Source organism: Phyllostomus hastatus, unplaced genomic scaffold, assembly GCF_019186645.2.
Source record: "Phyllostomus hastatus isolate PE091 unplaced genomic scaffold, TTU_PhHast_1.1 phas_contig_150, whole genome shotgun sequence".
Lineage (NCBI taxonomy): Eukaryota > Metazoa > Chordata > Mammalia > Chiroptera > Phyllostomidae > Phyllostomus > Phyllostomus hastatus.
The window spans coordinates 34,947,131-34,970,988 of NW_025333611.1; the positions used below are offsets into that span (position 1 = coordinate 34,947,131).

Below are 23,858 nucleotides of genomic sequence, written 5' to 3' on the forward strand. Positions count from 1 at the left end.
TCAGTCACCAAGACCAAATTATTTAGTCTCTTTTTCCTAGGGTTCTAACACCTTTAATTTTTGTGCCCGGCACATTAATAATTCCTGACCAGTATAAAATATTATGTATAAAGGTACAAAAATTATATAATACAGTGTTTAACAATGTGGACCTTGGGAGACAGTAGAAGAATAGATCCGAAGGATGCAACACTACTGCTAACAGAGATGTCCCGTGGACAGGAGTGATGCTGGTTATGGGTTTGGCTCAGTTGCAGTTTTCAGGGCAGTACTCCCAGCCCTGCCAGACTCGCTGTCCCCAGTGGAGTCCCTCTGCCTGATCCACAGCGCACGTTTAGACGCAGCAGACGTCCCCACAGAAGAAAGCAGCCGGTACTCTCAGTCACCCTCTTCCTGCTCCGGAACTTCGGTTCATCTCTTCCTCTGGGCTTTCACAGCTTTCTATCACCTTTTACAATCCCCCACTCAGATAACTTCTTATTAGCATTTAAATTTTTTAAATATATTTTATTGATTATGCTATTACAGTTGTCCCATTTCCCCCCTTCACTCCCCTCCACCCTGCACACCCTCTCCCACCCGCATTCCCCACCTTAGCTCATGTCCATGTGTCCTAAGTTCTTTAGCTTGTACATTTCCCATACTATTCTTGCCCTCCCCCTGTCTTTTTTCTACCTACCATCTATGCTACTTATTCTCTGTACCTTTTGCCCCTCTCTCCTCCTCCCACCCTGCTGTTGCTAACCCTCCATGTGATCTCCATTTCTGTGGTTCTGTTCCTGTTCTAGTTGTTTGCTTAGTTTCTTTTGGTTTTGTTTTAGGTATGATTGTTAATAATTGTCAGTTTGCTGTCATTTTACTATACATGTTTTTTTGTCTTCTTTTTCTTAGATAAGTCCCTTTAACATTTCATATAATAAGGGCTTGGTGATGATGGCCTCCTTGAACTTGACCTTATCTGAGAAGCACTTTATCTGCCCTTCCATGCTAAATGAAAGCTTGGCTGGATAGCGCAATCTGGGATGTAGGTCCTTGTCTTTCATGACTTGGAATACTTCTTTCCAGCCCCTTCTTGCCTGGAAGGTCTCTTTTGAGAAAGCAGCTGACAGTCTGATAGGAACTCCTTTGTAGGTTACTGTCCCCTTATCTCTTGCTGCTTCTAGGATTCTCTCCTTCATTTTTACCTTGGATAATGCAATCATGATGTGCCTTGGTGTATTCCTCCTTGGGTCCAACTTCTTTGGGACTCTCTGAGCTTCCTGGACTTCCTAGAAGTCCATTTCCTTTGCCAGAATGGGGAAGTTTTCCTTTATTATTTGTTCAAATAAGTTTTCCACTTGTTGCTCTTCCTTTTCTCCTTCTGGTACCCCTATAATTTGGATGTTGAGATGTTTAAAGTTGTTTGGAGGTTCCTAAGCCTCTCCTCATTTTTTTGAATTCTTGTTTCTTCATTCTTGTCTGGTTGTATATTTCTTTCTTCCTTCTGGTCCACTCCATTGATGTGAGACCCAGCTTTCATTCCATCACTATTGGTTCCCTATGTATTTTTCTTCATTTCACTTATTGTAGCCTTCATCTTTTCATCTAATTTGCAACCAAAATCAACCAAATCTGTGAGCATCCTGATCACCAGTGCTTTGAACTGTGCATCTGATAGGTTGGCTATCTCTGTCACTTAAAAGTACTGGTTGCACAGCTTTCAATTCTGTTTGAACCATCTTCCCTGCCCCCCCTTTGGTCTGGTCTCGCCTGTTAGGTACGAGGGGCGGAGCCTTAGGTGTTCACCAGGGTGGGGCAACCCATTTGCTGGGTTGTGGTGCTGTGTGTGGGGGCGGAGTCTAAGAGGGAACAACGGGCACTTGCTCTGTTCTCCCTCCGACCTCAGTCCCTTCCACTGCTTCCCCTGAGCAAACTGGGCCCCTCTGGTACCAATTCCCGTGTAGGTGGGCTTGTGCACACCTTGGGGCCTTCCAAGGACCTCTCCTATGAGGCTGGGAGTCTCTCCCTGCACCTCAACCCCCACAGGTGTTTTCATCAGTGCCCCAAGGCTCTATTTCCCAGCGCTGTGATTCTGGGTTGCACGCAGTGCCTTGCTTCACAATCACTGCCTTGCTGGGTCTGCTGGTTACCACCCCTCAGCTGGGGTCTGCCAGCTGCCACTTGCACGCTCAGGGTCCACCCACCGCGGTCTTGTGTGTCCTGGATGCCTTACTCGCCTGGTCCCAACGCTCTACTCTCCGAGCCGTGACCCACGCCCGGCTGCCCAACTCCGCCCCTCCTAACGGTCTGGATGAACGTGTCTATTTTAACTTTTTGGTTGTCCAACTTCCATTCAGATCAGTTTTCTGTCAGTTCTGGTTGTTATTCTATTTCTAAATTGTTGTTGTCCCTATCTTGGTTGTGGGAGGAGGCACAGTGCGTCCACCTATGCCTCCACCTTGGCTGGGAATCCTAATTTTTTTAATACAGTTAATACACAGACATGTTTTGATAATTAAAACACTAAAGAAAGATGCGCTGGGGAACTGTACTGTGTATAGTGTTCTGCACCTTTCCACTCAGTCCATCCAGACTCAGTGGTGTAGAATGCACAGGATGTCACCGCATTATTGTTGTATGTTGAGCTGCTGTCACGCTGATGGATCGATCATTTGGCTCATCAGTTTTGCTGTTTATAGTGATGTAATGAAAATTCTTTGTACTTACATTGTGTGCTTATATAGACGCCTACACATTTCTCAAAGTGAAATTACTCTGACAATTACTAGAGAATTTTACTTTCCAGAAGTTTACCCTGCTCTGCCTACTACACTTCATTCATCAGTGTATGAATAACCATTCATAAGAATGGTTAGTGCTGCACACTCTGTAGTAATGAGGGTGGGTGAGCACTTCTGTATATCCGTTAATTTTCTGATATGTAAATGGTCTTCAGTCGTCCAGTTTTATATTGAGTTACTTCTTGATTCATTTGAATATCCTATTGTCTTAAGGGTTGTAAATACTGTCCCCAAGTTATTTGTCCTTTGACTTTACTTATTTGTTGTGCTTTTCATTTGTGATACACACACACATAGAGTGAGAAATTTTTAATCACATACGTTAAACTTTTATTGATTCTTGGGCACCCTCATTTCTGACCTGCATGTTTTATCTGATACTGCTGTTTAATGGTATTGTATTATAGTTACATTTGCTCACCATCAGTTCATTTTAGTCCTTAACTTTTTTTTAATTCAACACAATCATTTCTCATTTTCATTTACAAATCAGAAGCTCCACAGATTTTTACATGAAATTACATACTCAAGTCCAGTGAAGATATAAACCACTTTGTACAACTGTCGAGCGGCCTTACAAATACAACACAGCCTGGGTATCTGCAGCCCATTCAGAGACCTGCTGCTTTTACCAGAAAACGCAAACACCTCACCGGAGCGTGATCAGGCAGCGTTTCCACCTTGATCTCTAGTCTTCATTTCTTGAACATTTCCTTTTACCACAGGGCCTTCCAACTAGAGATTTTCTCTACCTGGAAATAGTTTATCCTTCCCCTCCTAGTTAGAATCTGCTCACCTTATTGACCTCTTCTTACACAGTGACTTAATTAGGGAAGGTTTCCCATCCCTGCTGTCTTAATTAGGCCCTCTCGCTGTGTCCTCTGTCACTGGTGTTCTCTCTGCATCTCAGACCAACTGCGTGTTCCACAACAGGAACACTCTGCCGACACCTAGCCTAGTGCCCGTGCTATATTTATAGGTCAGTAATGTTTTTTAAATGACTGGATATCTTGATTTTAGCTCAGAAAAGCATTTCTCTTTACCACATGGCTTGAAGTTAAACTTAAAAAAAGAACCTGAAGGGAAGTTATTGCATTTTAATCAAGGACAGAGTATCTTTGAAAGATGACTCCCAGAGATTTCCATTATTTTGAAGACAGAAAATGTGCTTTTCAAAAGCTTGCAATATGCTTCGGTAATATGAAATCGTTCTGGCTGAAATTTTCAAATAGTCCGATTTTACAACTTGAAAACCAAATTATATATGGTTGTAATGTGTCAGTTCTTAAGGGTGTTGTCCATTTGAAGATTACTCATTAGTCCTGGATGTTGTGGAAAACTGAACTTGGTTGGAGCTTCGGTGAGCACATTGTATGACTCACAGCTGGCCTCCAGTGATGGTGCAGAGCACTGCCGCTTGGGGCCACACCTCCCGGGCCACCAGCCTGGCTGCACAGAAGTGCAGAGCCACCATCTAGCTATCATTCAGACCCCGCAGGCACCATGATGCTTAGGAAAGTCACCTTCTGCTTCAGCATTTATCTTTTAATGTTTTTTTTTTCTCTAGTAGTTAATCTGTCTTGTTTAAGAACAGACATTTAAAACAACTAAAAAACTTTCTCTTGTCATTATTTTAACTGGAAAATGAGTTATTAATAGCTTCTAGATACTTAGCCTTTGTACAGATATATCTTTCTTTTGCCTGATTCCAGGGAGATACACTCCTCTCACAAGGTGAAAAATTGCATCGAGGCGAACAGATTGCTAAACAGGCAAGTCTGCCGATGCACTTGCATCCTCTTCAAGGATGAAATAACTCACTGGACTTAGAGTTGACAGAAAGTTCTCTGAGGATATTTGGCTTTCTATACTTCAGATCACTGTAGTGAATGTTTTTTAGTTGCTTTATTTTACTGGCTGACCTAAGTCTTATGCATGTGACACTGAGGAAATTGTCATATGTTACCAAATTTAGTGCTATTTCTGGTAAAAACAGGTCAAGTAAAGTTCTTCCCATATTTTAAATGAATGGTTTTTGCAAAACTGAGCCTGATATAGTATTTATACCTCATTTCATCTCATCATTAGATATAACCTAAGTAATACAATCTAAATATATATTTCAATAAAATCTGAGTTGATTAGCAATTGTATTGGTTATTTCCTAAATAAGAACCCTGAACTTCTTAAATATGCTGGTAGTCTGCCCGCTTCCTTTCCATTTTCCTCACTTTTTTAAATCACGTTTGGACAACAGCAGGAATATAGTCAGGTATAACAACTGAAAGGAAAGGTGGGTATAATTGATAAAGGATGCTGTAAATTTCATGACTAAGACTGTGAAAGTCCAAGTGAGAGAGTGTGACTATGTTTATCCTTAAAATTTGTTGTTTATATAAAAACTTTCTAATCGGAAGAAATGACAGTTTATTTATTTATTTCCACAGTTTTTAAAGAGTTGCTTAGTAGGACTGAACAAGAAAAATCTGGTGTTCCTCATATTCCCAAAATTGCTGAAAAAAGAAGTAATCGCCATTCAATCCAGGATGTACCAGGAGATATTGAGCAGATACCACAGGAGAAGGGGCATAAGAAAGTAAAAGCAAATACTGTTTCAGGTGGAAGAAACAAAATCAGGAAAATTTTGGATAAAACACGATTTAGTATCTTGCCTCCCAAACTGTTTAGGTATGTAATGCCATTCTCAGTCATTGGGGCATTTTCCTACTGTCTGTAAAATTTATGTTGGGGAAGGGAAGTTTGGCCCCTTTTGGGTTTTCTACAAATAATGTATCATAAAATCTACAATCAATCATAAATAAGAAAGAAGAAATTCTGTGTGTCTCCCCATATTTTCCATTGAAGTTACCACTGTTAGATTATATAGTGCTCCATTAGCTTTGTTTTGAATTTTAGAATAAACTGCCCATTTTATTTTATAAAATCTTTTTTTTTCTTTTGGTACACTTTTGCTGTAGTTTCACTCTCTTGACCTACAAATTTGGACACCTTAAATTTTATGACATATTCACTAATTGTACATTTTTTGTCTTTTAAATTATCTTTTTCTTATTGCACTATTTATTCTCTCTTCAATTCTAAAGCTGACCTTATTAATCAAAGTTATTTTTATTTCCAAAATGAGATATCACTAAAACTGAGTGAAATTTCAAGATTTTCCATGTAAATTAAGGTCTATAAAATATTGATGAAATCAGTCCACTGATGTACCATGGCTGGAAATGATTCTAGTATATATTATATCTGTGTATATTTTACATCATCTACTTCCTTAATCAGAAGTTCTAATCAAATACAGTACTTAGCATGTAGTAGACCAGCACACTTAATCAGTGAAAGAAGGAAAGTGTATTCTAACAAACCATGCTCAAAGAAAATACTTGGCTTCTGATATTCCTGGCACTACAACAGGTGCTGATTACAGAGCTGAAAAGAAGTAGCTCCTACCTCTGAGCAGTTCATATCAGTCACTCTATTCTTCCCATATTTATTACATACTAGGCACCATGTCCAGAGATAGAAATAGGGAAAGATAAGTAGGACAAGTTTCTTGTCCCTTAAGAGTTGACTATGTGAAGGGCCAGTGGTGCTTAGACAGTAATAAATGTTTTGATACATAGAAAAGCCTGGTCGTTTTGACTAGAGTGTTTGTGTGTGCACACCTAAAGGTGAAGAGAGAGAGACAGGTAAGTGCTAAGCTATGAAGGACTTTGAATACTATGCCAAAGATAAGGACTTCTTCAAGTCATAGTAGAGAGCCAGAGAAGACAGGTGATATGGTAAGATTTGTGTTTTTAGGAACTTTTCTGTTAGCCTGTTTGTGGTTTGGGGTTGAGGGTATGCACAGTTAGCAGTAAAATGGCAAGGAGACAAATGAGGAGGCAGCTTTGAAATAATGTCAGCTGTCATCTTTCACATCAAGATCTCAAAAGATTTCCTGATGGGAAAACACTCTCCTTCTTGAGATATTTCCAGTCGGGGAAACAAATTTGCTGTTCCTTTAATTTGGGGCTCACAGAAAATTAAAACATCCCAAGCTCTGTTCTTAATGTCACTCATTTCTAGAAGGATTATTACTCATTCCTTTCTGAATGACTACCGTCCTTGAGGTGAGTGGTCTGTAAAAATCAGAACTTTAAAATAGCAAAGTTCTTACATTATTGAGCATACCGTAGCAGCACAGCAACACTGTAAGAAAAGGCTTGTTTTCACAAGTAAGCATTGAGTAAGGAGAAGGTAAGAGGGCCAGCCCACATGAGAGAGGTCGGGGACGGTGCAGGATGACCAGAAGTGGCTGTATGAAGACCCTGGGGAAAGGCAGGGGCAGGAGGAAGAGAGGCAGAAGAGCGTGTCCATGGGGATTGCTCAGGAGGCAGTCCCCTGGGTTCCAGTTCCGGAAAGCCCAGTGGGTTTGCTCTGGAATCCGTGTATCTCCTTTAAGTGGTTCTCATTTTGAACAGAGACACAGTTGTGACATGTGTCATCACAAGCCAGAGAGCACTGATTGTAACTGACTTGAGCTTGTTGGCCGCATGTTCCACCCAGCTCTGCTGAGGCGTCAGGCAGGGAAATCAGCCCTGTCCACAGCACCCTTTTTGGGGTGGGGGGGCTTCGTTACTCCGCTTGCCGTTTTTGCCAGACATTGGGTCCCATCCAGAAACATCCACACTTAGAAGATGTCCCTCAGTTCAAGTAGCCTATAAAACACTTATTTTTACTTTAGGTTTACAGGGTTTATACATAAGAAATGCTATCGTGTTTTACCGGTCTGATAACTGTGTTGTGGCTGTACTGCCAATAATAATCCTTCCTGTCTCAGTAGCCTGGGTGGGTCAGGTCAGGATTCAGACTAGGATACTGAGGACCACTTGGCACGGACCAGATATGCTCATGACGTCTTTGACGGGACCCGGTGTCTCTGTGGACGTTTGGACAGGGCCACATGCCCTCTAGCCCTTCAGGTTCTGTCTTTGGCTGCAGCAGAGGCATGGAAATTGAAGTGTCTAGGAGCAATCATTTTAGTATTTTCAAGCATTATTTCTTTATAGTGGTACCAAAAAAATGAAAGATCTAGTAGGGATGGTTTTACTTATACTCAGAAGGGATTTTTTTTTTTTCATTTATTAGTCAAAAAGTATTTCTTGAGGCTCTTGCTTTGTGTGAATAGGAGGCTGCTGGCTGTGATACAAACATGAGTGAAACGCTGCCCTTCAGGAGTTAATGTCAAACTGCTGTCCCTACTAAAATGTTTCCAATAAGTAAGACACTATTAATTCGAGCCATGTATATGTATACCAAAAAAATATTATTTTAGTAAGAACCATAAAGGTTTTCTACTGGAGTCTGTTTTGCAGAGAGGATTAATTTGTCATTATACCTTTCATACTGCCCACTTTTCATTTTTGAGAATGTATGTCATATTTTTTGGCACTTAATTATTAAAAATGAATTCAGACAACCCCTTTGGCTACACACACAAAAGACTCACCAGGTAGAAAACATTGACAGAAAAACAGAGTATATGAATCAGATGTTCTGTATCAGGGATATACAGTTAGAACAGGAAACTGTTCAAGGTTGGCAAAGGGAATAGTTAAGGCCAGAATTGATAACGTTGGATAGATACTAAGCTCAGGCTTAGTATTCCCACAGCTGTGGGAATATAAAATGAGGCAATTTTTCCATAGAGCATTTGGGGAGTTTTTTATTAAGAACTTTAAAAGTGTTCATACCTTTGAATCAGTAATTCCATTTCTAGTAATAATTAGATGAAGCCTTATACGTGGGTGTTCTTAGGAATGTTACCTATAAAGCAGTAAAGCAAAACTGGAAATACCCTAAGTGTTCAACTGCGAGGAATCAACAAATCATTGCTGTGCATGCTGCAGAATGACTAGGAGACAGGCGTTGATTGTGGCTTTCAGTGCGGTGTACAGTTTTATAGGTAGTTTTTGCTTCCTCTCTTGCTTGTGTTCTGTATTTTTAAAGCTCTATACTTTGAATATTTATCTTTTTAATGAGTGTAATTCCACAATTTCTGAACATCCCCTGTGTTCCAGGGCTCTTCGGAAGGGGCACTCACTTCTCTAAGTAGGAGATGAGTTGCAGTAGAGTACTGTGAGGAAGCGTGTGGACAGAAGGTGAATGGAAGGGAGGAGCAAATAGTTGGGATAAGAACAGTAATTCTCAAAATCCCTAACCGTGACATCACTTTAAAAGAAAAGAATGTTTCTGAAAATTAGAAGTGAAAAAGTTATTGATGTTGAATAACATCTGTAAATTAAGACATAGAAATGTGGTTTTTATTGACCTGAAACTACTTCACAATTCATGAAATCTAATCTCGAATTTTTTTAATCGGTCAGCTTTTATTTTGTTTTCTTTAATCACAGATTGCCTAAGTAACATCTTTTTGTTACTCACTGTAGTAGTCCCAGACGTAGGCTGTCCCATTTGCTTATCAGAAATTAGTTTTTCTCCTCATTTCTTGTCAGCGTACTTTTTTTGGTTTGCTTTTAATATTGGGATTATTTTTTATTTGCATATTGATATTTACACAGCCTTTTAGTCTCATAATATAAAACTAAAATATGCTTTTAGTAAATTTAGTGTCAGGGAATTTTTGAGGAATTTTCAAAACTGTCTTGTTTCTGTTACTGCATCACCTCAGGAGACTCTTTTGGTAAGAAATGACTATTTGCAAATAGGCTTTATTAATTCAGCTTTCAAGCAAGCATGGATATTTTGCCAATTAGATACTCTTTCATTCATGTCACAGCATGGGTTATACTTAACATTAGTAAAGTTTTCATTTACACATGTTCACACCTTGATTAACATGAATTTGTAAGCAGCTTTGCATTATTATAACTGTACAGTGTCTTATTTATTGCTTATTACAAAGCAGGAGTAATGCTCAGATCAGTTAGAGAGGTGAGAACTTTGTGTATTTCACACACTTTTTTCTTAGTCTCTAAATTTCAGTCTTCTGCAGCTAACACAGCCAATTCCCTTTAATAGAAAATTGTAAATTTCCATATTGTTAAAATTGTTTTTATTTTGATTATGAGTACAGCCAGCAAATTTCTTCAACAGTTTGTTTCCTTGGTCAGTTACCTGACCATCTGTGTCCAAAAACTGGCAGGTTTATTTTCAAAAATTTATAAAAGAAAGACTGTTAAGTTGTTTAACACACATACACAACCTTTTATTTTCTACATAATTTAAATTGTTGCCAAATTACTTATTAAGCTAGAAATATTACATCTGTGGAGCCCCCCCCCCCTTTTTCCTCTTACCTACTAGTCTTAGAACATGCAGCTCTGATCTGCAGGAGTACACACCTAATTCTAAGGAGCCAATTGAGCATAAGCACAAATTAATTATTAAATAAGATACTTCATTTGCCCTATCTGTCAAATTAGACTGCCTTCTTCGTCGCCCCCCCCCCCCAGGAAAACATTTTCTATTTCTATAGTTCCTTTACTTGTTGTACCCACCCTGCACCCCACTGTATTTCAGTGTGAATTGCCTAAAATCCTGTTTCTACCATTCTGTTTTAATTTTGCTAAAAATACTTCACCATCTTCTTAAAATAGGAATCCTATTTTCCTCCATGCCAAATGTTTACCTACGTTGCCTAATTTAATCCTTACAGTAGTCCTGAGAGAGAGTGGTATTCACATCTTTAGGTAAAGAAATCATGATCTAGAAACAAAAACCCAGGTCATGCAGCTGATAACCCAAGTGTGTCTGGCATAGCTTGCTTTTGAAGCACCTTTGCTGTCTTCCATGTGTTGATGCTCCTTCTCGACTCCTCTGCTTTCTGTCGTGTCCTGGCCCTCTCATCCTTGTCTGGCTATTAACAGTCCTTCAGCTGTTTATTTACCAGTCCTCTGTACTCATCTTGCACAGTTTCCTAGTCTGCCTAAATCCTATTTTTTTACTCCTAACTTACTCTCACTGTATCCCATGTCACTCATCTTTAAGACAGACTTTAATCCATTCCAAGCTAATGGGTAAGTATTCTGTGAAACCTCTGTTTGTATGCATGGCAAGTTCTGGACAGAATGTTGCATTTAATAAAATTTTGATAAGAGTTAATATTAACCTGAAACCTTGGTTTTAACACAAGCATAACCTTAGAAATAAGTGGTATTTTGATTGTTGATGTTGATGGAAATTGTTTCTTTTCACTGCTATTCTGTGTTTGTGCAGGACTGTTTTTTTTTTCTCTTTGTGTTTTACAGGACTTTTATGTCTATAAGTTAAGTGACGGTTATGTCTCTTTGTTTTTATTTTTCTCTTAGATATATTTAGAGTTATTTAACTCTTCTAAATATTTTAAGGAGAAAGTCTTTTATTTTGCTTTAACTATGTCCATTTAATGGACACTTGTTTTTGAAGACTTGGAGGAGAATTAACTTCAAATGACTTGCTTTCTGTTCTCATTCTGATGTTCTCATCTAGGAAATGGCCAGATAGAACTAAGAGATCACACAGGAAATAACGTGCCCTTAGATCAAACACCAGAGACCATCAGATTCTTTTCTTCCATTTTCATTTCTGGTCCTCTTTCTCCTTCTCCTTTCTGTTCGTCACAGATTTTCATTGCTGTTGCTGTTCTCTGTGCCTTCTTCCTGTTTTCTCTCTCCTTGACAGCTTGGGCAGTTCTCAGGTTGTTCATATTTTTAAAGACCTTTATTTTGTTGCTTGGACCTGGCTTTGTGGTTTTTTTTACACCCTGTGCTGTTCTTTGTTTGGGGGTACAACCGACTCCACCCTCTGCCTAGGACGTCGCCCAGCTCTTCTGCTGAGAGACAGAACCAGCTTTGGTACTGGCTCTGCGCTGTTGGAGCCATCTGTTGGTGCCCGCCAATTCTGGCAGGTCCCAGAGGCTCCCTGAACACTCAGATTCTGCTTGTGTACCAAACCCAGCAGGAACTCTAAACGTGACTATTTTCTGTTGTGAGGTAGCTGTGTATAAGTTAAGTTTTATTTCTGTGTCATTGTTCAAAACGTTTTAGTGCCATTTTCATTATTACTGTTCCCCTTTGTACAAGGAAATCGGTATGATATTTTAATTTAATTGTTGAAGTCACCACTTTAAATTGGTTTTGTATGCCTTAGTGCGCAGAGAACAGTTATGTTTACTACTAAGAACCCTCAACACTTTCAAGTGACATAACATTCTTTTGAAGTGACGGAGGCCTGAGCCAGTCCCAGGACGACAGCATTGTGGGAACCAGACACTGCAGACACAGTCTGGCTATCATGCCCATCCCTGGGACGCTGTCCTCCAGCAGCCCGGACCTCCTGCAGCCGACCACCAGCATGCTGGACTTTTCCAACCCTTCAGGTGACTTCTTTTTGTCATTTTATGTAGCAATGTTGTACCAAACAGACTAATACATGGTTAGGCCTTGGGCAACAAGTGCTAGATTTGCTTGCAGCTTTCTTTTCCTACCTCTAAAAGCTGAACAGAAAATTATGCCTTTTTATCTAAGCTGGAGTGATACTTCTTTGATGTGAAACAGAGGTGCGTAGGGAAGAGATGGCATTCAGGTATCTTTTCATCACCCCTGCCCCAGCAGGGGAGTGAGAGCAGCGGTACTGCTTCTTAGCCAGCAGCCGTGGTATCCAGGGTGTGGAAAAGAATAAGCCGGATTGCTTTCTGTGAGTGGCCTCACTCATCTGTCTTTCTGATACATGTATATATTGGGTTAGTAATTTTCTAGAAACACTGATTCCCTCCATAACACATGAAGCTGCAGTAGTTCTCGTCATATGCCATTAATTGAAGTACTACTGCATCTTCTTCATTGGTGTTTAAACTTCCAGTGTCCGGCATCGAGTTAATTTTCTCTGCATCTCTTGATACATAGTGGTACTCAAAGTCATTTAACTCTGTAATTTAAATTTTCACTATGAGGAGGAAACACTTTGACTTTGAAGGACTAGTTTTATAGTCAACACTTGAAAATATTTGAGATGGCTTTCAGTAAAAGACCTAATAATTAAAAACTGAAATATATAATTGGGTTTAAGGAGAAGAGGGGAAAAAATACCTCTACAAAGATTGGTGTGGTTGTGATTGATCTTCAGTCTTGATACTGAAGTTCCTAGCAGCTAATGTAAAAAGGGAAGAAAGTCAGTTACATAAATCTCAGCCTTAAAAGGAGGATATATGAGTCGTAGTGAAACTTGTATTTTATAGTAACTTAAACACTGTAGGACATAGCCAAAAAGTACAGTTCAGTGAGAGTCATTCTGCACAGTTTGTTCCTTACTCTCTACATGACTGCCAGTGTTCTTTCCAGAACATATTTTATAGTGAGTCATTACTTATCTTCGATGTTTCGAGTGATTTCTGTATTAGTCAGGATGCAGACATGAAATAGAAACCCTTCAAGATACATGATAGAAGTGAATATAAGGAATTGTTATCAAGCTGTAAACTAAACTACTTACCGGAAAGGATGAAAAGGCAAGCACTGAGGTATGACAGAGGTGGAAAAGCTGCAAACTGGACTCAGCTTCTGCTTTGTGAAAGAAATGCCTCCGTAGCCTGAGGAAATGTCACTGGGGCGCTGCAGGAACAAAAGCCAGCAAGAAAAAAACATGGGGCAGAAAGGCAGGCTCTTCCTTCAGCCTCACAGTCACCTCTGCTGTCCCTGTCGGCAGAACCTGAGAAGGAGCCAGCTGACTGAGAAGCGGCACGGGTCGCAGGTCTCAGCCCCGTCATGACGAGGCCAGGTGTGTTTGGGGCTCAAAGACAACAACTTAGTAACTGCAGGGTCCTGTTTTCACAGCATAATTACAGACCCCTCTTCTAGCCTCCTGCCCTCCCACACTCTGCACTGTCTGTTCTGAGTGTGGCAGGTGCCTTCAGAGCGCTCCGTGCCCATTCCGTTCACCCCGGCTCTGGCCTCTCCCTGCATGTCCTGTGGACTTTTTCTTCCTCGATGCTGCGCTCAATGGTACCTCACTGGGGATGCCCAGGTCCCTTTGCTGCAGGCGGTCCCTGCTTTCCCAGAAATCTGGAGCGCATTTCATGGTCTCTCAGCTGCTTGTCATGAGAATTTATTTCCATGCCGTGTTTGTGTGTGTTCCACAGCAGTACTTATTGCTCTGCATTCACAGTTAAAACATTTTCACATCACCAAAGCACAGAGTAAATACAGTATGCTTACAGATGTGTTGCGAGTTTGGTTCCAGACAGCCACAATAAAGCAAGTATAATCTTTCTGCTTCCGGAGGATCTTGCCTTCAGTTTGTAAAAACCCAACATCTGTGAAGCTCAGTAAAGCAAAGTGCAATAAAATAGGATTTGCCTGTGCTTTCCTAAAACAGGTATTTAGGGACATAAGATTTACAGATTGAATGATTCTTAAGGCTATATTTTTGCCACCAGAACACATAGAGGTGGGGCTGGGTGGGTAAGGGATGGTTGTAGGGAGAGGAGAAAGGAAAGGGGAGTTGGGGATTTGACTGGGGGACAGAGGGAAGAGGATGGAATTATTAAAATTCAGAGACACTAGCCTCATGGTGCTGAAATTCAGATCTCTGAAGAGGAGTTGCCACTCAGTTTGATTTCAGATTGCTTACACAGTTCTCTCATTGAAAACATAGTGAAAGGTTGGAAGGTGCCTTTCTAAACTCTATTCAGAGCCTGTGTCCATACCAGCAATATAAATGAATAAATGTAAAATAGGTATTTAACTTACAAATTATATTTTTAAACCCCCAAATATACAACTTTATGAAGGGCTTTTTATGGTGCTGTTTATAATTATTTTAAACAAAATACTCATTATCAGTTAATTTTAACCTCTGCTCCTTGAAGTATATATGACAACACTGAGTTCTATGTCAGTCAAGTTTAACTTTTATCAGTCTTCCTCTCAGCCATGTTTATGCTGTATGTGTAAGGTTATTAGGAAGTGGGTACAGAGCTCCAGGACTGTTGACTAGTTGCTGACCTTTCTGTGGTTTTGCCTTTTTCTTGCTGCCTGCAGCTGCTGGTTTTTACTGTAAGTACCTTGAAGTGTCTATGGTTTCTGTTGCTTGTGTTTATATGTAGTATTTTATTTTTTAAAAATCAAGTGATAACTAAATGAAGCAGAAAGCAGAACTTTTCTCTCCACTTACAATGTTGCTACTCTAAACTGGCATGTATTCTTTTAGTCACTTCCTTTGACTATATGTTTTTATATTCATAGCATCAGAGTTTATATGCTTTTATATAACATGAAATGTGTTTTTTGGAGTTTTTGACCTATTACAAGATGACATGTAAAAGAATTCAGTGTGTGGCTCAAAGGTTTTTAAAATTTCAAAAAATTTTTTCTGAGTCTGCATATGGAACTTTTTTTAAAAAATCCTCATCTGAGGACATGCTTACTGATTTTGGAGAGAGAGAAAGGGAGAGAAATATTGATGGGTTGCCTCTTGTATATGCCCTGAATAGGACTGAACCCACAACCTAGGTGTGTGCCCTGGCTGGAAGTCAAACTGGCGACCTCTCGGTTTACAGGACAATTGCTCCAACCATCTGAGCCACACTAGCCAGGGCTGTATGTGGAACTTTTGCATACTCTTTCTTTCTTTTTCTTCCTTCTTTTTTTTTTAATAGCACACCCTTAAAAAATTTTCTGTAATACTTAGTAAGCTTCATATTCTTTCAATATTTCAAATCTGTTATTTTAACTACTTTTTTAGTTATAAAGAAATATACAATTAGTTTTTTAAAAATCAAACTGTAGATAAAGGATAGAATATAAATGTCTTTACCCCTAGAATTAGCAATTGTTTACTATTTACTTACTTATCCTTTCAGAAATTTCAGCACACATAAAATGTATATTTCATTCCCTTTACCCTAAATGATACACTATACTTTTCCTCCAGTTAGCCCATTTCACTTGGCAATATAACTTGGATACTTTTCTGTATCAGAATGTATCATTCTACCAATTTTTTTAAGGAGTTTACTTATTTATTTTTAAACAGAGGAGAAGGGAGGAGGGAGAAAGAGAGGGAGAGAAACATCAATGTGTGGTTGCCCTCCAGGGCCCCCATACTGGGGACCTGGCTCACAACCCAGGCATGTGCCCCAACTGGGAATCGAACCAGTGACCCTTTGGTTCACAGGCCAGCACTCAGTCCACTGAGCCACACCAGCCAGGGTCCATTCTACCAAATTGTTTTTAAACAGCTGATAGTATTCCATTTAACCAGTTTTCTTTTGGTAGACATTTACAGGGTTGCCTAAACTGTGTTGTAATATCTTTACATGTTTTATATTTACATGTTTTGAATTTTGTTTAAAAAGCCTTGTGGAAATTTGTATTCTTTCTTGGCTTGCAAAACTTAATATTACTGTCTGACTCATACGAGTTTGCCAGTCCTTGCTCCGTACCATTGTACCACCACCACCCTGTGTTTTTTGTGGTGTTTTTCACTACATGGAGTGTCTTTCTTAATTACTGTCTGCCATTCCTTGACCACCACTTACTCTCTTGAATACAAGCAAATCCCTGAGAGACGGGACTTTGTCCTTCTCATTTATTACTGCGTCTTCGCCACCTGAACACTGTAGGCACATAACAGAAACTCCCTAATTATTCGTTCAGCAATTAATAATTTAAAGCAAAATAAAGAGTCGGCTTTGTGGTGTTTGTTTTTTTTTAATGAGCATCTCACCTTAAATATGTGAAAAGTTTCCCATTTTTAGTGTAATCTCAATGTCAGTACAGGCATTCTTCACGTCTGATTTTCTTTTGTTTTACTCATGCAAGATTATATTTAGCACTTTAGAAATTTTGCCTTTGTGTTGAAAATCCACATATCTGAGAATCCTTGTCTTGAATTCATTTATTTATAAGAATTTTATTAATAAAATAGGAATCATAAGACTAATAAATGTTTTGCTCCTCACAGATTCTTTTGAAATGTCTCTTCTGCCTTTACAGGATTATATTTGTAAATGCCGTCTAGTTGTGAGCCTAAAATTTGAACTGATTAAATCAGTATTTTTATTGATTCACATTTAACCTCATACTTACAATTTATCTAGTCAATTAATATTTGAGGGTCTGCCATGTGTTAAGTACTATGTTTGACACATGATTTTCTTCTGTTGATAAATATGTTTGTAAAGGATATTTATGTATTATACATTTAACGATTCTGAACTGGAAAAAGAGGTTTACATGGGTGCCAATATTAGTGCAGATAATTTTTTCTCTGTTTCTCAAACGTTTTCCAAATTGATATTTTTGTTACCTTGGCAAATTAATCAGGGGTTGGCTTAATGCTTTGGATAGTCTCATATGTGGGTCTGTTCTGGAGGTGCCCAAATCCCTCTTCTGTGACTGTGTAACAGGTTATTGTTTGGGGGGGAAATGGTTTTAATCAGAGGATGACTTTTTCACACTGTTCAGCAAGATACACCTACTCTGTTCCTCCCCAGACGATGTCATAGTATGTTAGCAGTGAGAGAAGAGAAAATAAAATGTGTGCCTATCATTTGTATAATTAAAATATATAAAGATGATATCAAAATTGTATGTATAGTATGACACTAATTATGTCTTTCTTTGTTAGGGTTTTGTCACCTGAGAAGATAGATACATTTATTTATCAATAAATGCAGTAGTAATTTCTGTTAACCTGAAATAGAAATGTGTATTTCACTGTTTAAAGAGATCATTGTGTCCCACATTGCTTTTTGAAGAGTTAAAAGTAATTTTTCTAAAATAACATGGCACATTTTTGTATTTATATAGATATTCCTGATCAAGTTATACGAGTTTTCAAAGCAGATCAACAAAGTTGCTATATTATCATCAGTAAAGACACCACAGCTAAAGAAGTTGTTTGTCACGCTGTTCATGAATTTGGTTTGACTGGAGCGTCTGACACATACTCTCTCTGTGAAGTTTCTGTTACTCCTGAGGGTGTCATAAAACAGAGACGACTTCCGGACCAGTTTTCCAAATTAGCTGATAGAATTCAGCTCAATGGAAGGTGAATGTTCTTATTAGTAAATACTTATTTCTGTGTGTGTTTCTGAAGATTCCGTGTTAAAACAGATATTTTAAATGGAAATCTTGCATTTAGGGCCACTGAGTTTCTAAAACTGAAGTAGGATTTCTTTTAATTTTTTAGCTTTTCTCATCTTCATAATGTTAGAAATGCGCTCAGAACAGCTCCACAGAAGTGGGAAAAGGAGAAGGAGGATGGGTCGCTAACATATTTTACCCTCTTCCTAAAATAAAGTTTTGGAACCACTGATGTAGTCCAATCTCTATTTTATATAGCGGGGGAAAGTAAATGGTACATATTTGTACATACTTCTAAGTTTGTATGTATTAATTTCTTAATTCATTTTTAATATGACAGTGTACTTTCAGCAGGAGAAGCCATAATTTTCACAATTCTTCTAAGTGGTTATCCTTTTGTGAATATGTGGGAATTTTTTAATTTTAAAAATGTTTTTATTGTAATAAAGAGGGAAAATGGTCTTAGGAACATAAAATCACTTATAAAAACAATTTTTTCCTTATAGGTATTATTTAAAAAACAACATGGAGACAGAAACCTTGTGTTCAGATGAAGACGCACAAGAGCTGGTTAAGGAAAGCCAGCTCTCCATGCTGCAGCTCAGCACCATCGAGCTGGCCACTCAGCTGTCCATGAGGGACTTTGACTTGTTCCGTAATATTGAGCCTACTGAGTACATCGATGACCTTTTTAAGTTAGAGTCTAAAACAGGAAATACTCACTTGAAAGAATTTGAGGACATTGTAAACCAGGAGACATTCTGGGTTGCCTCAGAGGTTTTAACCGAGTCAAATCAGCTTAAACGAATGAAGATTATTAAGCATTTCATTAAAATTGCTCTTCACTGTCGTGAATGTAAAAACTTCAATTCCATGTTTGCAATAATAAGGTAAGTTAGTGCAAAAATTAATGTACAATTTTGTCATATTAGACATACTCTGATGTTCTGCTTAGGTATGCAATAGCTAGGAGAGGGAATTTTAATTAATAGGTTTTTACTGAAGAATTGTTAGATTTAGTATACTTTTCATTCTGGTGATACTGGCTTCTTGCCTTTTTGCTTCTTCCATCTTTCTGTTACCTGAACTTCTTTTTTGTGTGTGGGGATACGGTTGATTGCCTTCCAGTTTTCCCTCCTCCTTCCCCTTTGACGGGTCACCCTCTCCGCACATGTCCAGCACTTGGTCTTCGCCCTCAGACGTCTGTGCGTGCCTCACTGTGATGTGGCGCCGGAACATCGGAGCTTGGCGTCAGTGCTCTAACCCAGTGGTTTTCAGCCCTTTCCATCTCGTGGCACATATTACTTAAAATTCTGTGGCACTCTGAAAAATATATTTTTTGCCAATCTGACAAAAAATAGGTATAATTTTGATTCAGACAGCTATTGTTATAATGGTTGTTGTCATTTTTTTGACAATCTGAGGTAAAAGGTGTCAGGTATTGCATGGTCTCGCAATTCTTATGGCAAACTAGTATGCTGTGGCACACCAGCTGAAAATTGCTGCTCTAACCTAAAACAACAACAACAATGATAATAATAATGGCAACCATTTGGTGAGCTCTTCCTGTGTCCCAGCCACTGCATGAGATACCATTGGATATGTTGCTGCTCAAGCAGGCAGACTGTTAGAATTCTAAAAGTCCTTCAGTGTTTATAAGCCCAGGAATGGTGGATGGGAACTCCTAAGAATCTTCTTCCTTATCCCCACTCACAATGAGAAGCTAATCTTGTTCATTTGTTTTCTGACGCTTATTAGAGGGATTCCTCTTAAAGCAAGTCTAATTTTAAAGATGGGGCGGGGGTAGTCGTAGTTTGAGCCATTTATGCAAGGCCATATAACAGCAGAATTCTACCTTAACCAATTCCATCTGTGTATAGTCCTCCCAGAATTTAATTATGATTTGTTCCTAATATGTGAGAATCTTTATATGGACTTTTAAGTCATAAGTCTGTCATGGTAGTAGGTACCACCTTTATGAAGTTAACCAGTGCCTGCAACTGAACCAGACACTATAGGAGGAGTATTGAGTAGAAATGAACAGAGTGACCTTTGTTTGAATCTTGCCTCTCCCATGTAGTGGCAGTAGGTCAGTGGAAAATTGAAGATCAGTGTTCTCTCTAAAATACAGGAATTACACCACCGACCTCACAGTTTTTAACAGCTGGGCCTAAAATGGGGGAACAAAGCAGCCATTGATAAACCCCTGGAGGAAGGCTAGAAATTTAAACTATTTGAAGGAAACAGATTCGAGAGTTACAGGCTCAGTTTTGGAGTTCTCCATGAAGAAAGTGAGTTGACACTAAGATCTCTGTGTGAAAAGAGAGTGCAGAAAGAAAATGGTAGTGGGCTAAAAACTGTATTTAAGGACCATGCTCACTGTGGGGTAAAGAAGAGAGTCTGTCCGAAGAGACGGGGGTCGAGGACAAGGAATAGCAGGACAGCACAGTTATGACAGCATCTGTCATTGAAGCCAAGGGGAGATGGTAGCCCCGAGGAAAGATTTGGGTAAAAGATGTTGCTTTGGTCAAGAAGTTTCTTTTCTTGTGAAGAACACTTATTATATACATTTTCAATAATTTATGTAAAGTAAATTGCTCTGTATTAAGGTATATCAAAAATATGAAGGCTGTAACCTTTTAGCAGAGATGACACGGGTGAATCAGTCTGTTCCAATGGGAATTAAATTGTTTAAATTCTTTCTTTTTCTTAGTCTTGCTCAGCAATTTGCAGCCTTTTTCATCTCATGGAGCACAGTACTACAGTTCTGTGGCATACCAAAGAATATAATTTTTGTTGATCTGACAAAAAAAATAGGTATAAGATTCATTCACACTAGATGACTGTCGTCGTGTCGGCTGTTCATCATTTTTTAATTTTACAATATAAGGGAAAAGATTCCCTTTTTTCCCTTATTCAGTGCTCCTGACTGAATAGTTTGGTATTGAACATATTAAAAAATATTGAGGCACACCAGTTGAAAAATTCTGGTCTAGCTAAATATTTGTCAGTTTTGTTTATCATTTCAAAAAGCCAGTTCTTAGTTTCATTGCTCTTTTTAATGTTTTTCTGGCCTCTATTTTATTTATTTCTGTTCTAATATTTCCCTACTTCACCTAACTTTGCACTAAGTTGCTCCTTTTTACAGTTCTTTGATGCATAAAGTTAGGTAGTTTATTGAGATTTTTTTTTTTGGCAATACAAGTATTTATTACTATAAACTTCAGTTTTGGGACTCTTTTGCAGCTCCAAAGATTCCATAGATTTGCAGCATTCCGTAGATCTTGTTATGTTGCATATTGATTTTCCTTTGTTCAGAGATTTTTTTAAATTTTCCTTTTGCTCTTCGACACATTGGTAGTTCATTGGTATGCTGTTGAATTTCTACATATTTCTAGATTTTCCAGCTTTCTTCTTTTGTTCTTTTTTTTTTTAAGATTTTATTTATTTATTTTTGGAGAGAGGGAAAGGGAGGGAGAAAGAGAGGAAGAGAAACATCAATGTGTGGTTGCCTCTCACATGGTCCCCAGTGGGGACCTGGCCAGCAACCTAGGCATGTGCCCTGACAGGTAATCGAACTGGCGATGCTTTAGTTCACAGGCCAGCACTCAATCCACTAAGCCACACCAGCCAGGGCCTTTTGTTACTTCTTGATTTCACACCACTGTGGCGAGGAAAGATACTAGCATGATTTCAGTCTTCTTTAATTTGCTAAGATTTGTTTTGTGGCTTATCTACTGATCTGTCCTGGAGAGTTCTGTGCATGCCTGAGAAGAATGTTTTTTTCTGCTGACGCTGGATTGAATGACACATATATTCACTAGGTCCATTTGGTATAAAGCAGGGATGTCCAGCCTTTTGGCATCTCTGGGCCACCCTGGAAGAAGAGTTGTCTTGGGCCATGCATTAAATACATTGCTACATGTAATCACAAAAAAATCTCTTAATGTTTTAAGTACATTTACGACTTTGTGTTGCACCGCATTCATAGCCATCCTAGGCCGCAGGTTGGACACCCCTGGTAAAGCATGGTTAAAGTCCAGTGTTTCCTTACTGGTTTTCTGTCTGGATGATCTATCCACTGCTACAAGTTGAGTATTGAAGTCCCCAGCTGTTATTGTATTGTCTTCTATTTCTTCCTTCAAATCTATTGGTATTTACTTAATGTATTTAGGTACTCCAGTGTTGGGTACATGTATATTTATGATTGTTATGTCTTGATGAAGAGTTGACTCTTACCATTATGTAATGGCCTTTTGTCTCGTTACCAGTTTTGACCTTAAAGTCTCTTTTGTCTGACAAATATGGCTAGCTCAGCTCTCTCTTGGCTTCCACTTGTGTGGCATATATTTTTTCCATCTCTTTACTTAAAGCCTCTCAGTGTCCTTTAAACTGAAGTGAGTCTCTCATGAGCAGCATATAGTTGAGTCTTGTTTTTTCATCCAGCCACTCTGCCTTATGATTGGAGAATTCAGTCTATTCACATTTATTGTAATTACTGATATGGAAGGACTTACTACTTCCATCTTATTTATTTTCTGACTGTTTTGTAATTTGCTTGTTCCTTACTCTCTTGCTGTGTTTTGTTGTGAATTGGTGGTTTTTGTTGTTGTTGTTGTTGTTGTTTTGTTGTTGTTGTAGTTGGGGGCACAAATGAGAAAGCAGGATTCTTTGGTAAAGACAATAATGCTGGCAAAAGTAGAAGGCAGCAAGAAAAGGAGACAGCCCAACAGGGAGGAGCTGGACTCCATAGAAGAAGCCACAGGCATGAGTCTGCAGGAGCTGACCCTGGCTGTTGAGGACAGGGCGCTGTGGACACCACTCACTTATAGGGTCTTTCTGGATGTCCTTCATTTCTCTAGTATGGTTTCGCCAGATTATTCTTGGTTGGCAATTTTTTTTCCCAGCACTTTGAATATATCATCCCACTCTCTCCTGGTGTAAATGCTAAGAAATCTGCTAATAGCTTAATAGATTAAATCCTTTTTTCTCTTTCTGCCTTAGAATTCAGTCTTTGATTTTTTACAGTTCTATTAGAATATGTTTGGTTCAACCTACCAGTTTCCTGAGCTGGGATGTCCAGATCTTTCTCTGGTTTGGGGTGTTATTGGCCATATTTCTCTAAATAGGCTTTCTGCCCCCTTTCCCTTTTGTCTCCTTCTGGAACTCCAGTGGTTTGAATAGTGTGATTTTCTTTTTTTGGGGGGGGGGTTCTGGATAATTTCCTTTAGGTCATGCAAGCTGCCTCTGATCTTTCATTTTTTTCTTACACTGCATTATTTGAGAATTCCTGTCCTCTGTCTCAGTGATTCTTTTCGAATCTAGTCCGATGTCACGGCTCTCTATTACATTTTTATTTCATTGAATTCTTCAGCCCCAGATATTCATTTGACTGCTCTTTGGACTTTGGAAGTATACTACTCAGCTAAGGAAAGCAAGCCTTCACTCATCAGCTTTCCCTTACTCCGTGGGAGAAATCACAGGCCACCTAGTTGAGCTCTTAGCCGTGCCAGGGTAGGGTGATGCCAGCAATGTCAAATTGTTCCTTTAACCTACCTCAGTGCATCCAAACTTGTTTTGTTTTGTTTGTTTTGTTTTGGTTTTTGTTTTGTTTTGTTCCAACGGAGTGTTGGAACTTCTCTCTGGACACCTGGACTTCCACAAGGCTCTCTTGTCTGTAGGTGACTTCCCAAGGCAGTGTTTCCAGACCACAGCTGAGAGGGGCCAGAATTAATCACAGTCTCCTGTGGGTTCCACAGCCAGTACTGAAGCTTAGCTACCTATCACCCGATACACCTGTGAGCAAGGCTCCTCCTAGGTCCCTTGGCATGTGGTGCTGAGTTCCACAAATCCATTGAAGGCACTTCTGTTCATGGGTAGATGCCACATTTTTGTTGTCGGGGATGGGGGTGGGGGAGGGAATAAAACGAGGATGCCTTTGCTGCCACAATACTGACATCCCTCTGTCCAGTCATCTTTTGGTTGCAGTTTG

General features: G+C 39.2%; 1 protein-coding gene across 5 annotated transcripts in view; it reads left to right on the top strand.

Annotated features, from left to right (window-relative positions):
• Positions 1-23,858, top strand: part of RAPGEF6 (Rap guanine nucleotide exchange factor 6) — a 178,722-nt gene that overhangs the window by 120,786 nt on the left and 34,078 nt on the right. For all 5 annotated transcript variants that reach the window (XM_045822778.1, XM_045822788.1, XM_045822816.1 and 2 more), the window contains 4 exons: positions 5,228-5,468; positions 12,002-12,159; positions 17,591-17,831; positions 18,373-18,756. In XM_045822778.1, coding sequence (XP_045678734.1) covers positions 5,228-5,468; positions 12,002-12,159; positions 17,591-17,831; positions 18,373-18,756 — 1,024 coding nt within the window. The remainder of the gene's footprint in view (positions 1-5,227; positions 5,469-12,001; positions 12,160-17,590; positions 17,832-18,372; positions 18,757-23,858) is intronic.